Below are 15,924 nucleotides of genomic sequence, written 5' to 3' on the forward strand. Positions count from 1 at the left end.
TTTAGTACTTAAATAGCTAATTTAGTGAAATTTAAATTGATTTTATTATAAATTAGTAATATTTGTATATTATATACACATTAAATAGCAATGAGCTATTAAAATAAAATTAATTTTATACGTACGTATATTTATACAAGACTTTTAAAATTTTATTTATAAAATTAAATTAAATAATAACAATTACAATTATGTATCTTATTCAAGTAAACACTTTTATAACAAATATTATATAAACAAAACTATTTATCTAACTAGTGATAAAATTAGCTTTAAAACAATATTATTGTAATAACACGTTAATATAAAATTATCGTAAATACTATCAATTGAAGTACATACATTAATTAATAAGATATGTTTAATAAATAATATTAAAACTAGGGAGTGGTCCATTTATAATTAGTATTTTGAGAAACTTCTCTTTTTGTTTATATATTTTAAATTAATTTGTTGATAATAGTAAGTAATTATGTAACTTGGACGGTGCATTAAAAATTAGCACGACAATACATTTTAATACTTGATAATAATGATCGGATGTTATATATTGTAATTTTATTAGAAAAAAATATTGTTTGCGCAAATTTTTTTTTTTAATAAATAATTTGATCTTTACGATGTTTATATGAAATAATAATTAAACTTTATTAGGAAATATATTTATATTTCTTAACCATAAGATAAATATTTCAGATGCTGTGCAATTTTAATAAGCTATAGATAAAAAAATATTATATTATAAATGTTCAACATTTTTGTCAATAACTAATCGTTTTATTCTTTACGTTGTTATATATATTATATTAATAATATCTGCACATAAATATAAATTAGTTTTAAGATAAGTAAATATGAAGCAGCCCATTTAAAAGTAGCCCAATTATATATTTTTATGAATTAAAAATGTAAGTGTAATTTCAAAAAGAAAAATTAAATTACACAAAATTTTTCGATATTTAATTTTGATTTTCTTAACTAACAGATAAATAAATAAAATGCGACATTTAAAAGTAGCCCCATAAAAATAATACTGAGAGTTTTTAAATGCCCAATATATTTTTATTAATAAATAATTTGATCATTTTCTGCGTTGTTTTGTGTTATATGATAATTTTAAAATATCTGTAGGTTTATCATTAAAGAGCAATAAATTATAAGCAGCCCAAAATTATTTTTCTATGTATTTAGAATATATTAACTAATTTTTAAAAGTCTGATTTTAAATTTTAATACCTAATAATAAAATCGTTATTAATTTTTTATTCCTAATATTTTTAATAACTAATTCGATCATTTTTTGTGTTGTTTTATGTATTATGATCACATTTATTTGTTGGTGAATTTAAAAGTAGCACGAAATATAATTTTTTTGATTTAAAATATATTTTAAATTGTTATGATAACATATTTTAATACCGAATAATAAAATAGTTATTGATAATAAACGTTATTTACATTATGCCTAATATTTTCTTATTAAACTCAATTATTCACGTCGTTTTATTATAGATAGTTTATTAATTTAACTATATTTGTATTCACCGTATTTCATTTTATTTAATAGTTAATATAAAGTAGCCTGATTATACATTAATATGGATTAAAAATAAAAACAAAATCAGATGTGGCGCATTTAAAAGTAGCCCGCTAAGCCATTTTATTAAATTATGAATAAACAATTTAATTTATAGTATGTCTAAAATTTTATATAATTTTATAATAATATACTATATAATTTTTCTTTATTTATAAATATTATGAATTAATCACAAGAAAATAAATAAGATCCAGAGCATTTAAAAGTAGCCCACTAATGAATTTCAATAATTAAAATAAATGCTAATTTGCTACATTATATACGTATTGTTTTTTATAGATAATATACTAATTTTACTTTATTCATACGTATCTATAAATTAATTATTGGAGAAATAAATAAAATGCTGCGCATATAAAAATAGCCCAATAATATAGTTTTTTAGGTTAAAAATGTAATTTAAAATATGTTATAACTTATTTTATTTTTCAAGTCGACTTTTCTTAATTTTTATAAAAAAGTAGATTATACTTTCTACTTAATATTTATTGTTAAAAATAAATTTTATTTTAAAAAAATGCGTTAATTTTACAGCAATTAAAATTATATATAAGACATTTGTAAATATAATTATTAAAAACAAATTTAAGGCATAGTATAATATATTTATAATACAATAAATAATTACGAATATATTTGCTTTAACGATACTTTAAAAAAAATTACCTTACTAATATTTTTTACATTAGAGATACAAATATCACTAATAAAATAAGTTTAGATCGTAAATTCTACTATATGTTTAAAATAAAAATACTTAGTTTATTTACGCCATATTATTTATAAGATTAAAACTAAGGAGTAACGTAGAAAAATGCCCTATAATGCATTAATCTGTTAATTTACTATTTTTCAATCATAAATAATATTGAAATTTATTTAAAGAGTTGTTCCAAATACTAAATTTTTATCTCTTATACATACATATATATTTCGTAGACTAGGAATAAAATATTTATTTTAGGAGTTATTTTAATGGATCATCAAAGTAATAAAGTAAAATTCCATCAGTCATTAAATATTAATTTATAAATACAGTATTAAAATAGATAAATATATTTTTTAGTTCGGAATTCTTCGCACAGATGTCAGGCGAAGAACCGGCGCGAGTTTAACGCACAACTTTTGAAACTTATAAACTCTCAAGAAACTCAAACAAAGTTTAGTAATATCACACTAAATAACACAAAACACTAAATCTAATTAATTCTATGTACACTAATGTGAATAATAACACAATAAATATAATACTCACACAAGATAATGTCATGTTAAGTACAGTATTGTAACAAACGATCACTTGTATTCAGTCACTACAAATCCATATTACTCTTAAGATAATAAAATCTTATCACAATAAAGTTAAATATTTAACTGAGCGCGTTTAACCGACATCGACACAGTCTAATCGCTTCGGTCAGACTAAAACGCGGTTCGCGTTTAGTACCGACAGATGAAACACACATATAGAGTATACACACACGTATATTTTTTTATTATCTTTATTCAATTAATCCCTGCCGCGCGCGCCCCACACACGTTCACAATCGCGCACGAATCACACAACCGGTGTTTACGTCCATAAGTAATACACGCTCCGTACGGAATGAATGCACGTCATCAGTTTGAAAAATCAAGCCTCCCCCCACCCTCGCGTCCGAGCGCCCCCACCACGACTCCTCCCCCCCTCCGCCCCTATCCCCTTGCCCGATTCGACGGGGTGGGTGGGGGTGTGCTCGCCAAAATAAAAAAACGAATGTGGAAAAAGGGGTGAAGCACACGAGCGTAGGTAGACTATACTCATTAATTTTAAAACGCCCGGTTTTTCAACCCCGCGTGTGTCGAGGGTGGGGGTGGGGGTTAAATAGATTGGTCTGTAAGCGCGGGGAGATGGCTCACAATGTAAAGTTCTCAAACATATTCCGCGGGGACGTCATAGTTAGAGGTGTGAGGTGTGAGGTTTGAGAAGAGGCCGGAAGGATTGGGGGCTTGACTTTGAAATAAGTTGTGACTTGGTTTAGATTGGTTTCGAAGAGGATATGCATAGGTGTACTACTGTCTTAATCCAGATATATAATATACATACATGCATATGTATACACATTTTTTAATTAAATTTTAATTAGATACAAATCGAGTGCAAAATACGATTACATAAATAATTGAAAAGTTATTCCTATTCCAGATGTTCTATTTTTAAGTTAAAAAGTTTGAGAAGCACTTCGATCAAATTTGTAGCAAACTATTTCCATACTTAAGTGTACGCAAATAATAAAAACAATTAAATAACATTTATTATTATATTTTTTTATAAAAAATAATCAATATTCTTGGTAATAAAACCTAAAATGAGATTTACCAGATTAATATTTAAATTTTTGTTAATTATAAAAATAATAAATATTACATATAATTATAGTTTGTAGCTAGAAAAATACAATTCAATAAAAAAATCAATCCTCAAAACAAAATAATAATAATATATAGTTAGTTACATTGTCTATTAAAATATGGTTCATAATTTGAATTTCTATGGATAACTAAGAATCAGTGGCGTAGCTAAGGTATGCGCCGCCCAGGGCTATATAATTATTTTAGTGCATTCAGGGTGCATTCAAGAACTACACACTAGACGATCCCATCGCGAATATGCCGCCCCCAAGCAAGTGCCGCCCGGGGCGCCCCCCCTCACCCCCCATAGCTATGCCACTGCTAAGAATTATTATGTAGCTAGAAATATACAATTCAATAGAGATGTATGACAAAAAACTTTATATGAAACAGTCTAATATATTACTTAATTACTTTGTCATTATTATATTTTTTTTATATAAAATATTGCTTGAATGAGTGTGATTTTTGTATAAAAATAATGTCTCTAACATCAACATTCAATCAAAATATAAAAAAACAATAAATTGAAAAAACAATTATTATTATGAAAAAAAACACATGTATGAGTAACAGACAATTTATTAAAAAATAAACCAAATTACTGACCAAATAAGACTTATATCGTATATAATATGATTTTATTTGCACACTTATTTTTTTGTAATCAGTTGATAATTAGCAAAATACACATTGACTTCAAATCTAGCAATATTTTTATAGTCCCAAGACATTTTTTTTACGTTATAGTCAATTAAAAATATAAATGTCATACATGTATATTAAAAATTATTCGATGAAGATTTGGAAACTATGCTGTTAAGTATTAAAACGCATTTTTTGTTTTTTGTTAATTGTTAGTACAACTATACTCCGTTTCATTTAACAGAGTCACTTTGAGTTCTATCCATTTCGTCATTATTCATAAGTGAAAAAGAGATGACAACTTTGGGTGTATGTCCTACCAATTTTCTCTATATAACAAAATGCAGATATACATATAATTACTTGTTTTTATATTTAAAAAATTAAGAAATTAGTAATGTGACTATATTTTTTTATGTTGAAATAGTAAAAGTAATAAGCTGTTAAATTAGTTATCAATCGTTCTCATTTACGTATGTTAAATGAAACGAAGTATATAAAATTATTTTTAATGTTAATTTGTAATATTTTTTGGATAATTCATACTTTTAATTAATTGTAAAATGAAGAAAAAAATTAGTTAAACATGACAAAATAATGCGGTAATTTTTTAAAACGCATTTTTGTGTTAATTACATAACTAGTAATTGAGTTTAAATTTGTCGTAATTTCTTAATTTTACAAATGATTTTTTCAATGTTACAGTCGATTTTGTTTGTGATTTATTTTTTTGATACTTTATTGTATTGCTTTATATTAAAAAAATAAAAAAATTAGTAAAAGATGTAAAGCTTATAATACTAATGAAAAAACTCTTTTTTATATTTTTTTATCTTTAAACGTTTGTTTTTATGTTACAGTCGATTTTTTAACGATATGTTTAGGCACAGTGTATAGATATGTAAAATAAGAAAAAATAATAAATGAGATAGAGTTACACAATAATTTTAAGCATATTACTGGCATATTATTTTGCTAGATTATCAGAAAAATATTGTTTAAAAAATAATATTTTCAACTGTTTTTATGTAACAGTCAATTTTATTTGTTCTATTTTATGCTACAATTTATATTTTTTTTAAAATAAAATTTTTAAATAAATCACTTGATTATATTAACAGGCAAATATTTTTATTTCTTCTTGTACTATTAATTATTTGTGTGATTTTAAAAAGGTACGTTTTTATATTTTAGTAAATTTGTTTATAATATTTTTAGGACATTTTTTATGAATTTTCTTTATAAAAAAATATAGATGTAGATATTTTGCAGCAAATTATTAAAACGCTTTTCTTGTCAATTTTGAGCAAAACTATTTATTGACTTAAAATCAATCGATATGTTTTATGTAAAACCGTAGGTTGTTATTATATTGTTAATTTTAATATAACATATTTTTTTATTTTTTCAAGAGAAAGTAAGATAGGGGTAATAAAAAAGTACGAATATTTTGTTTGTTTTTAGTAGTTGACAAAACTACTTATTTATTTTTGTATGTTATAGTCAGTTTTGGTAGCTATATTTTTATTTTAAATTCATAGTTTTGCTTCAATATATAAAAATATCATTATTTTTTATTATTAAGCATATATTTTTGAAGCTTTTTGATTATTAACAAAATTACTCATTGGTAATAACAAATATATTTATGCTACAGTAAATTTAATTGTGTAATTCTAGACTTCATGATTTTGCTTTATTATATACAAAAAAGAAAAAAAAACATATAAAGATATAATACTCATAATTTTCAAATCTGTCATTAGTTTTTAACTTTAAGCGTTTGTTTATATTTTACAGTATATTTTTTAATGATATGTTTTGGTACAATTCATAGTTTTGCTTTAAAATATAAAAATAATAATAAAATAAAGACAAAGATCATGCGACAATTTTTAAAAGTCATATAATTTTATTAGCAGGCATATATTTGTTGTAAATTATCAAAATTTCACATTTATATTAAATTTTATATAACTTTTTTATTTCAAACTCTCTATTTTGTAACTATTATTATATAAAATAATAAAAAAAAGCAGATTAAAAAATTATCAAGTATTAAATTTTATTATACCGCAATTTTTTTGGTTCTCTTTTAACAAAATTATACATTGATTTTAAATATATTCTTATCTTCATTAATCTTAGGATGTGCGTTTCTATGTTATTATTTAGACAATTTAAAATACAGATAAATGTTTATATAAAATGCAGAAATTTTGGAATTTTTCATTGCATTTTATAAACAAGTTTGTATTTTTTTATTGATGATTAGCAAAATTGTACATTGATTTTAAGTTTATCTTTATATTTTTATTATCTTAAAACTTTCATCGTTATGTTATTTTTAGTTGACTGTGCTTATAGTATATTTATCGCACAACCCAAATATTGTTTTTTATAAGCAATAGAAAATCAGATGTAAAAATATTAATTTTATATATTAGTAATTTAATATATTTTTTTTTGTTATTATTAATTTTATTTTAGCTTATTTTTAATATTGCAATAATTTTGATTTACATATTATTTAAAAAATGATATTTTGTATAAAACATTATTTTAATTTGAAGCTATGCTTTGGGCTCTAGATTAGAATATTTGAAATTTGTTTAATTTCAATATTTTTTCTGTCAAGGTCAATTTTTTTATTTTATCAAATATACTAAGTTGATTTATAGAGATATAAATAAATATAGGATAATCTCGTTACATATTATTTTATAAAAAGTTAATAAGTAGAAAAAATACATAATTATTAATTAAATATAATAAATTTGTATATACTATTCGTCGATTTTTAAGCGATACTTGCTAATTTTAAATAAAATTTATTAGTAAAATAAATATTAAAAAAATATAATATCTTTTTTTTACTATATTTATTGGTTCAGTAATTTTGAGTTAATTTAAGGTTCAATTTTGACAAAAAAATGGTATTTTGACAAAGATCGATATAATTCATTGCTAGCTATAAAATATAATAACTATAAAGGTCGATTAAAATGTATATTTTTATGCAAAAATCACATTTAATCTTTTGTATAGTCAGTAAATAAATAAACTTTTTTTTTTAGTATTTAGTTATAATTATTATATTTTAGCAGAGGTCGTTGAGATAAAATTCGTTGTTATAACATGAAATAAAATTACTATAAAAATCGATTATATTATATTTTTATATAAAACTAACATATGTATATTTATATTTAATAAGACAGTTGATGACAAGTCACTGAGCATTTATAATAATTAACTGACTATTTAATAATAAATTAATGAGCGATTATATTGCAAGTTAAATATGTTTTTCTATTTTGAAAACAGATTGAATGACTTTCATGTAGCAATTATTTATAATACATAATATATTTCTAGTCATAGATTATAACAATATATTATAATTCTTAGTAATCGAGACTAATTAAAATAATGTGTTAATAATTTGCATGTGTGAGCACTAATTAATAATTATTGGACATTTAATTTCTTGTCCTTATTTCCGAGTAATAATCTAAAACTCAATAGTTAATAACTGCTCGGTTATTAAATTTTAATATAATATTTTGATTAAAATCCAAATACATGTATTAAACTTTATACATTACAGACAATAATGTAAGCTTATTTTATTAACTAGAAATATAAAATTATATTTTTAATCTATACCGCATTGTTACATATTGACAAAAGTAATGAATCAATCACGTGAGTTAATGCTAATCTCAGATTGTCTGAGTTTATTTTAACTTGACTGATACATAGCATACAACTTTTATAGATTGTTAATTTGAAATACCTTGTTCTTTTATTTTGGTGCAAATTCTTATTAATTTTCATTATTTATCTTTAAGTTTTAACACTATATTTTAAATAAGCACATATTATTAGATTGTTTTTTTGCTAGAATGGTACTATTTGCTATCAGCTTACTAGCAAAAAAGTATAATCACCGATCGAAAACAATAAAAAAATCACGCGAATCGTGTCCCCGCTCATATTCAACACTGAGAAGCGCTGCTCTCTACGGGATGGGGTGAGAGCGGCCCCGCTGGGTGGTCGGAATGAGTGAAAAAATATAATTAAAAATCGAAAAAAGGGGTCGATTGTGCCGTTCCGACCCCCACACCCCGTCGCCCAAAACCACCCCCCTGACCAGGCCGTGTATCTGCGCACATCTAATGGAAATACGGACGCTTTTTTCCACTGTCAAAGCTTTAAATTCACGGCGCCGGCCATTATCTATCTCCCGCGATAGTCCGAATGCCGTTTTCGGCAGTTTTTTCGTTTTAATCATTTGCCCCCACCATGGCATGGCACTGTGCATTCGACGTCGATGCGACGGAGTTTATTTTTTTATTTTTTAACGCTGACTGCAAATTGTTTCATTCGGACGTGGCTACGCCTCGTTAGTAACGGGAAGGTACAAGGAAGGAGTCAGGAATGATAACGAACGATAGGCGTTGCAATGTGTGCCAACAATGAGAATTTCGAAAAAAATGGTTCATGGCAAAATAGATAAACGTAGATTCCATATTGCACAGGTTTGTCCTCTCATCAGCAAATTAAAGAAGCGGTCATCGAACAAGTAAAGGCGGTAGTGGGGAATAATTGAATAGTAGCCAATGATTATTGTAAAAGTAATAAAAATACCGATAAAGTATAGGTTAAATGATATATTATTAATATGGTTAAGTAAGCAATACATATAACGTAGAAAACAGCAATTGAAAACTTATATAAAAACCATAAAGTTGCTTAAGTTCAAAATCTTGTGCTTCATTTTTTTAATTAAATTTTCTAAACCATCACAAATTTAAAATATTTTATAATTATCAATAATGTCTTTTTCACAACAAAAAAATATGTCTATTTTTTATATAGTATTCAGTTCGCTCACTAAGTTAGATGGTAAGACCAAGTTATATGTATGACCTTTAAGGCCAAGAAAAGAGGTTAACGGCCAACGAACTAGCGTGTGGTAAAATCAGCATCATTCTCTTCCTACCCTAAAAAAACTAATCCTTTGATTATGCGGTCTGAAATCAAAGCTTACCCATTACATACTAAAAATATGTTTTTATTTTTTTAATCTTAAAAACTAAAGTTTAAAAAGCCATTATATTAGCTAGTACGCTCAGGATAAGAATTTCGTGTTGTGAATGTATTGTATACAGATATATAAGAGGAAGAAACGATATAGGTGCGTATGCCTATTGACTTAGAATCTCGCTTTTTCCTTGATTCATCATCGCTGTTATTAATGTTTTGTGACACGAAACTCTCTTGACCTTCTTTTTTAAGATTTATTTAAAAAAAAGGCTAACAATTATTATGAAAATTAAATACATTGTATTATTGTGTTTCGGTTATGTTAATTAATTATGGTTCATTTAATATTTTTTAAATAATGACTATGTATTTTCTTAAAGTAATAATATGTATTTTTTTTAAATAAAAAATAAATATTATTCTGAGCGAAATTGTATTGAGCCACAATGTACACGCATACAACTACAAACTGGAATCCTTATCGCAAACGTACAAACATATTGATATAACATAATATTATTTTAAAAGATCTGGGTTCGAATCCCATATGGACTTTAGTGTTTTTCAATTTCTATTGTGTCATAGAAATTAAAATTGCTGAATATCATTTGAACCTTATCATTACAGATATGGTTTAAGAATATTTACATAATTTAAAAGAAGAACTAGGGTAAACATATAATAAATATAAAATTCTAAAATAACGAGAAATTCAGCTCATAGAGAATATCTTAAATGTATCAACATTTTTTTTATCTCAAATGTTCATTTATCAACTTAAGGTCTAATTAGGTATTCTGGTTCGGGAATTCTTGAAATAATGTGTGTAGTATAATACTACCGTATATTAGTGTAGATATCTTCATAATATTGTTGAAAAGAAATTAATTAGAAAAAAAAGAAAGGACGCGAATAATCGAAGGAATTTTAGGCTTCCGTATTTAAACCAGACTCATAGAGAAAATTGTCAATTTGTACTAAACGAAATAGCGTAGTTCGTACGTCTCAGACTAGTAACTCTGAGGTTGTGGGTTCGACCTCTGGCAGCGAACCTACAATTTTTATTTATCAAAAAATGCGCTTTTATTTATAAAATATTGACCCTAGCTGCAGTGACATCTATTAGTTATAAATTATATTACACATATATAGACTTCACCAATTTTCAGACTTTATTAGCTGGTTAATTCATTATTTATAATTGACTCACTCAGTTGGTACAGATTTACTTCATTGTAACGCACTGTAACGAAAAAACGAGATTTAAGTTCACCGACAGAAAAGTTTTATATCGGTACTCTGTAGAAAGCTCTCATACATTTTTACAATCTGCCGATTCCCATACAGAGTGGTTTCTTTTTATTTGATTAATATTGTAATTCATAAATTACCAAAGCAAAGATATAGCTTATTAGAGTATTTGAGAAAACCGTAAGCATTTTATTCGATATTTAAATAATTATGACCTCAAATTGCAAAAAGCATCAGGCACGGATGCTTTTTTATGCAACAGTATAAAAAATTCAGAAGTTAAAAATTTGTTTAACAAAAAAGAGTATGAAAATTCTTGATAAATCAGGAAATTTTTCATAAAATTCTAGAAAAGAAACACTAAATACAACACAGTTGTATGATATATAGATAATATGTCAACATATTTTTTTTATTAAAAAATCTTTTTTTTAATTTAATAAAATGCTTTAAGCAGTGTTTTATGTTATTTATTTTGAAGTTAACTATGGTTAGCCTTTTATATTTAATTGTATTTATTTTTTTGTATATTTTAAATAAATATTCAGCAAAATATTAGATACTGTAGTATATAAGTATTTTTGTCAAACTCGTATGCCTTTTGTAATAGTTACTAAACTAAAAGTTATTTTCAAACTCTTAAATAATCTTAATAACGTAATAATGCTTTGTTATTTTTAAGCATTGTTACGTTATTAAGCTATTTTTAACACATGTTATCTTAAACTTTGAAAAATCGAGTTTTTATAATATTTATCAAAATCAAGTAGAGCAATATTTACTACTGTATAAATGCAAATTGTTTACAATTATTATGTTTACCGTTGTATTAATAACTTTTGAATAGATAAAAACAAACGTTCTTATCACAAAACATTACCATTAAATTTATAACTATATTTTATCGTGTCACATTAACGACATTTAATAAGATCTAATAATTTTTATTGATTATTTATTACGCAACAATAAATTATCACATATTAGAGATTTTAATCAATATAAACAACATGGCGTTGATAACAAATTACCAGAATTTATCGCTGTACTTAATTAATAAAAATAAATTTTAGGTATAATAATGTACTAATAACCAGAGACTTATCGATTGGATAAATATTTTATTAAAATTACACGTAATTAATTAATTAATTAATTTGATCATAAAAGAGATATGAAAATACCATACTATAGATACAAAATTATTTTTAATAAACGTTTAGTCATGCAATATGTGCTATCTATCTTTTCTCCTAAATTACTTTTTTTGCTCATCATACAAAATTCGGTATTGATAGCTCGATTATCCCTAATTACTTTCTAATATTAATTTTATTAAAATAAACACTTTTATCAATATATTAAATATAGATTATTGACCTTTTTGTTGTTCATAATATTGTGTTGATTTCTTAATTTTATCTAATTTATGAAGAAAATAGATAATATATAACGACGGGTCTAACTTCAATGGCTCGCTCGACGCTACTGGGTGTTTAATATATATATTAATGATTTAATGATAATCGTGTGTCAAAGTTATACTATATAAAAATAAAGTTTCATATAAAAAACATGTCCGCCCATGATTTTATCAGAATGACGAACGCTGTTGAAATAATATATTGTTAATCTAATTAAAGAGCGTACTTTATGGTACATTTTAATCTTTTTATCAATAAATTGATGTAATTTCATTAATTTATTGCTTTGTTGTTCATAGCATCGAATATAGTAGATAGATACCATAAATAAAATATACATGTAAAATTCATTTAAAAAGTATCATTAAATAGGTTGTACCACTACACTTGTCAACATTGCAATAATGCGGAAGTTTTTACTTTTTGAAGAACATTTCTTTATATCGAGTAATATTTTTAGTACAATGGTATGCAACGTCTTATTTTGCGAAACATACTTCATTGCTATGTGTTGTGTTATAAACTTTTCAACTGGCGATATTGAATGCTCTTTTTGATTAACTGGATTATAAATAAAAACAAACCATTATGCGCATCCGAGAGGCGTTCATTATCTGCATTTATCAGCATTTTAGAAAAAGCGCACTAAAAACATCAACCTTGCATGAACAAATATATTTGCTAAACATCACTGCTGAACAGATACTAAACAGCATCCCCAGATTAGTCAGAAAAATTACTAACAAGTTATTTATTATACAATAGCAAAGAGTTTGGTTGTGCCCTGAATTATTAATATTGTTAAGAAAATTTAAGACTGAAAGGGACGTTGCACTTCTCTTATTTTTTTCAATACTTAAGTTATGGAATAAATAGACTCTAGCTAAGCTCACAACTAATTAAACGAGAGCATGAAAATCTAAATCGATTTTCAATACGATTTAAAAATAATAATAAAACAGCTAAGTCAATAGCAAAAAAATATTTTCAATAACAGTTTAATTTAATAACGATTATTTTGAAATTATTAAGTAATTATTAAATTTAAAAGTAAAACATTATAAATTACAAGCAAATATATCAAGTAGCACACCTTTATATAGACGACCCTAATTTATTTCACACAATACTAAAACAAAACATGTTTAACCCTCATACGACCATCCATAATTGAAAACGCCTTAGTGATAGTAATAGCAATTAATGTGTTTATTTATTAAATATTTAAATTGGACTCGAATGAAGATTATGGCCCGATAGGGCACATTTCTTTCATACTATGATATTTCATTAGTGCGTGAGTAATGTCGCGTGCCTAATCTTCGATAAAGATAAGAAAGAAGGCTTTATCATAATTTTTGTCCAACCCATGATAGTCTACACGTATAATATAATGGGTCCATTAAACAAATAACAATTAATTGTTATACACACGCCGTGAATTATCGTCTAGGCTAAATATAGGTTCGATAGGTCGGACTCGTAGACATTAACGTGGCGAACGTGTACCGGCGGCATTATGTTGTTATGCAAATGTTGTCCGATGGTTGCTTTTTGATCATTGAGACATTTGAATAATTCTTCATTTAATACCGACGCATTAAAAATTATGATGTCAATTATAGGTATTAATTGTGTGCGCGTCACGCGAGCCGATGGTTTAGTGACTCTGGCTTAATAGTTTTTGATGTCCCTAAGAGTTAACCCCGATATAATAAAATAGCATGATTAATATTTATGATGGAATGAAATTTTATTATTTTGTCAGTTAGATTTATGCAAATTGAATATTTATAATTATAGTAAATTTAATATGCTAAGAGACGCGAAATAAAACATTTAGGTTTAATTTTTATTTTATACAAGACACAAAAATGATTAATAAATAAAGATTTTTTTACACCAAGTACTATAAATCAGTAGTTACTTATTTTAACATTTTTCCAAATAAGCAATATTTTTCAGATGTAATCAAAATACTTACATAAACAGGTGTCTTTAAAAATCAAGCAATATTTTAATTAATGTAAAAATTAATGAAACCAATTGTTTGAAAATAAATTCTTAGAATAATTGTCCAGAAAATTACATAAATATTTGAACTTAACCCTTAGAATAAATTATTAAATGTTAAACAGAGAAATGATATATAATTACAAAAATCTGTTATGAAATAATAGCAAAAAAAAAGATTATTCAAGATAAAACAGTAGATAATGTATGATACAATTCTTGGCTCCACCGTTCGAAATATACACTGTGAACGAATGCTATAGGTTATGTTACATATTATGTATTTTAAATGGCAATATTTGATGTAATATTTTGTCAGATTCATCAATTTAATTACTCTTCTATTCACAATTGAGGGAATTCATTTATACTAGCTGTCGGTACCTCACTGTCGTGAGGTACCGAAGCTAGCCAGTGTGGGGATACCGGACCCAAATTTCAATAAAACATAATATCAACATAAATAGAAAATATAAAATACTTGATTTTTGCGGATTGTCTTAGAAATAATTTAGAATAATTCACCTTGCCCATATTCGTTTTCTTATAGCTAATTATCATTAAATTGTCTTTCTTTCTAGTATTAAATCTTTGTACCAACCATTTCAATCTATCAATCATACTTCTACAACTAGTAAATTTATTTTTATTTAAAACTACTCTCAATTCCCTATTTTTTAATTTTTGCAACATCGTTTTATCTAATTTATTAGATATATAAAATAGTGTTGCACAAAAATTAAAGTGGGGCAATATATTATTAATGTAAATTTTTTTTTCTGTTTGTAATAAACATATTTCTTAACCTAGATAATATACATAGGTATGTACCTATTTCTTTACTATTTTTTTATATGTAATTATAATGCTTCTTAAAGTTTATTTTGTATCTACAATCACTATTCAATATTTTATATCTTCAACTATTTTTACAATAGAGTTATCTATAATTATTTAAATATTAGTACCTAACATATTTTTATAATCAATAAACATACGTTTACTATTATTCTCATTTAGTTGAAATAGACTATTTTAATTATCTACTACTTTTTTAGCATATGCAATAAATTAATAGGGAAAAATGTTTTTGTTTGTTAAAATGGAACACTACCGTAAGAAACCTTTTACCAGCTCAAGCCATAAAGTACACGCTATAAATTAAAACGAAATAAATACCAACAGTAACCATTTATTTAAAAAAAAATTGCCACTTTTTTGTAATTGCTCGATCCATAAAAATGGAACGACAGAATACATATGGTATTCAACTTTAGAAAACTGTTATGAATTCAAACAAATAAAATTTAAATTCTTTTAAGTACTTTAAGGTACTACGCCAAGTAGTGTCCAAGAAAAAGTCCACATAGTCGCATGAAGGTTAATAAAATTAAGTAAAAATACTTTAGCGTTACTTAAAAATATTTATAACACATATTGCTTGTGTTTAAAAATTATTAAAAAAATAAGTAAAAAAATTTTCAGCATGCATGCCAATTTGTGGGCACACAATCACACAAATTAATTAACAAGTCCACCCTTTACCGT

At 24.9% G+C, this 15,924-nt stretch overlaps 1 protein-coding gene across 8 annotated transcripts in view; it reads right to left on the bottom strand.

The window, feature by feature from the left end:
* Positions 1-15,924, bottom strand: part of pdm3 (POU-domain protein pdm3) — a 257,264-nt gene that overhangs the window by 34,364 nt on the left and 206,976 nt on the right. The window contains exon 1 of one of the 8 annotated variants that reach the window (XM_088192305.1): positions 2,856-3,209. The exons of 6 other annotated variants lie outside the window; for them this stretch is intronic. In XM_088192305.1, the coding sequence (XP_088048431.1) occupies positions 2,856-2,870 (15 nt within the window). In that variant the 5' untranslated portion in view covers positions 2,871-3,209. Of the gene's footprint in view, positions 1-2,855; positions 3,210-15,924 lie in introns of those variants that run through there. One more of the 8 variants, XM_088192306.1, reaches the window with a different exon arrangement.

This window comes from Plectrocnemia conspersa, unplaced genomic scaffold, assembly GCF_051122295.1.
Source record: "Plectrocnemia conspersa isolate PC_06_02 unplaced genomic scaffold, ASM5112229v1 ptg000009l, whole genome shotgun sequence".
NCBI classification, from domain to species: domain Eukaryota; kingdom Metazoa; phylum Arthropoda; class Insecta; order Trichoptera; family Polycentropodidae; genus Plectrocnemia; species Plectrocnemia conspersa.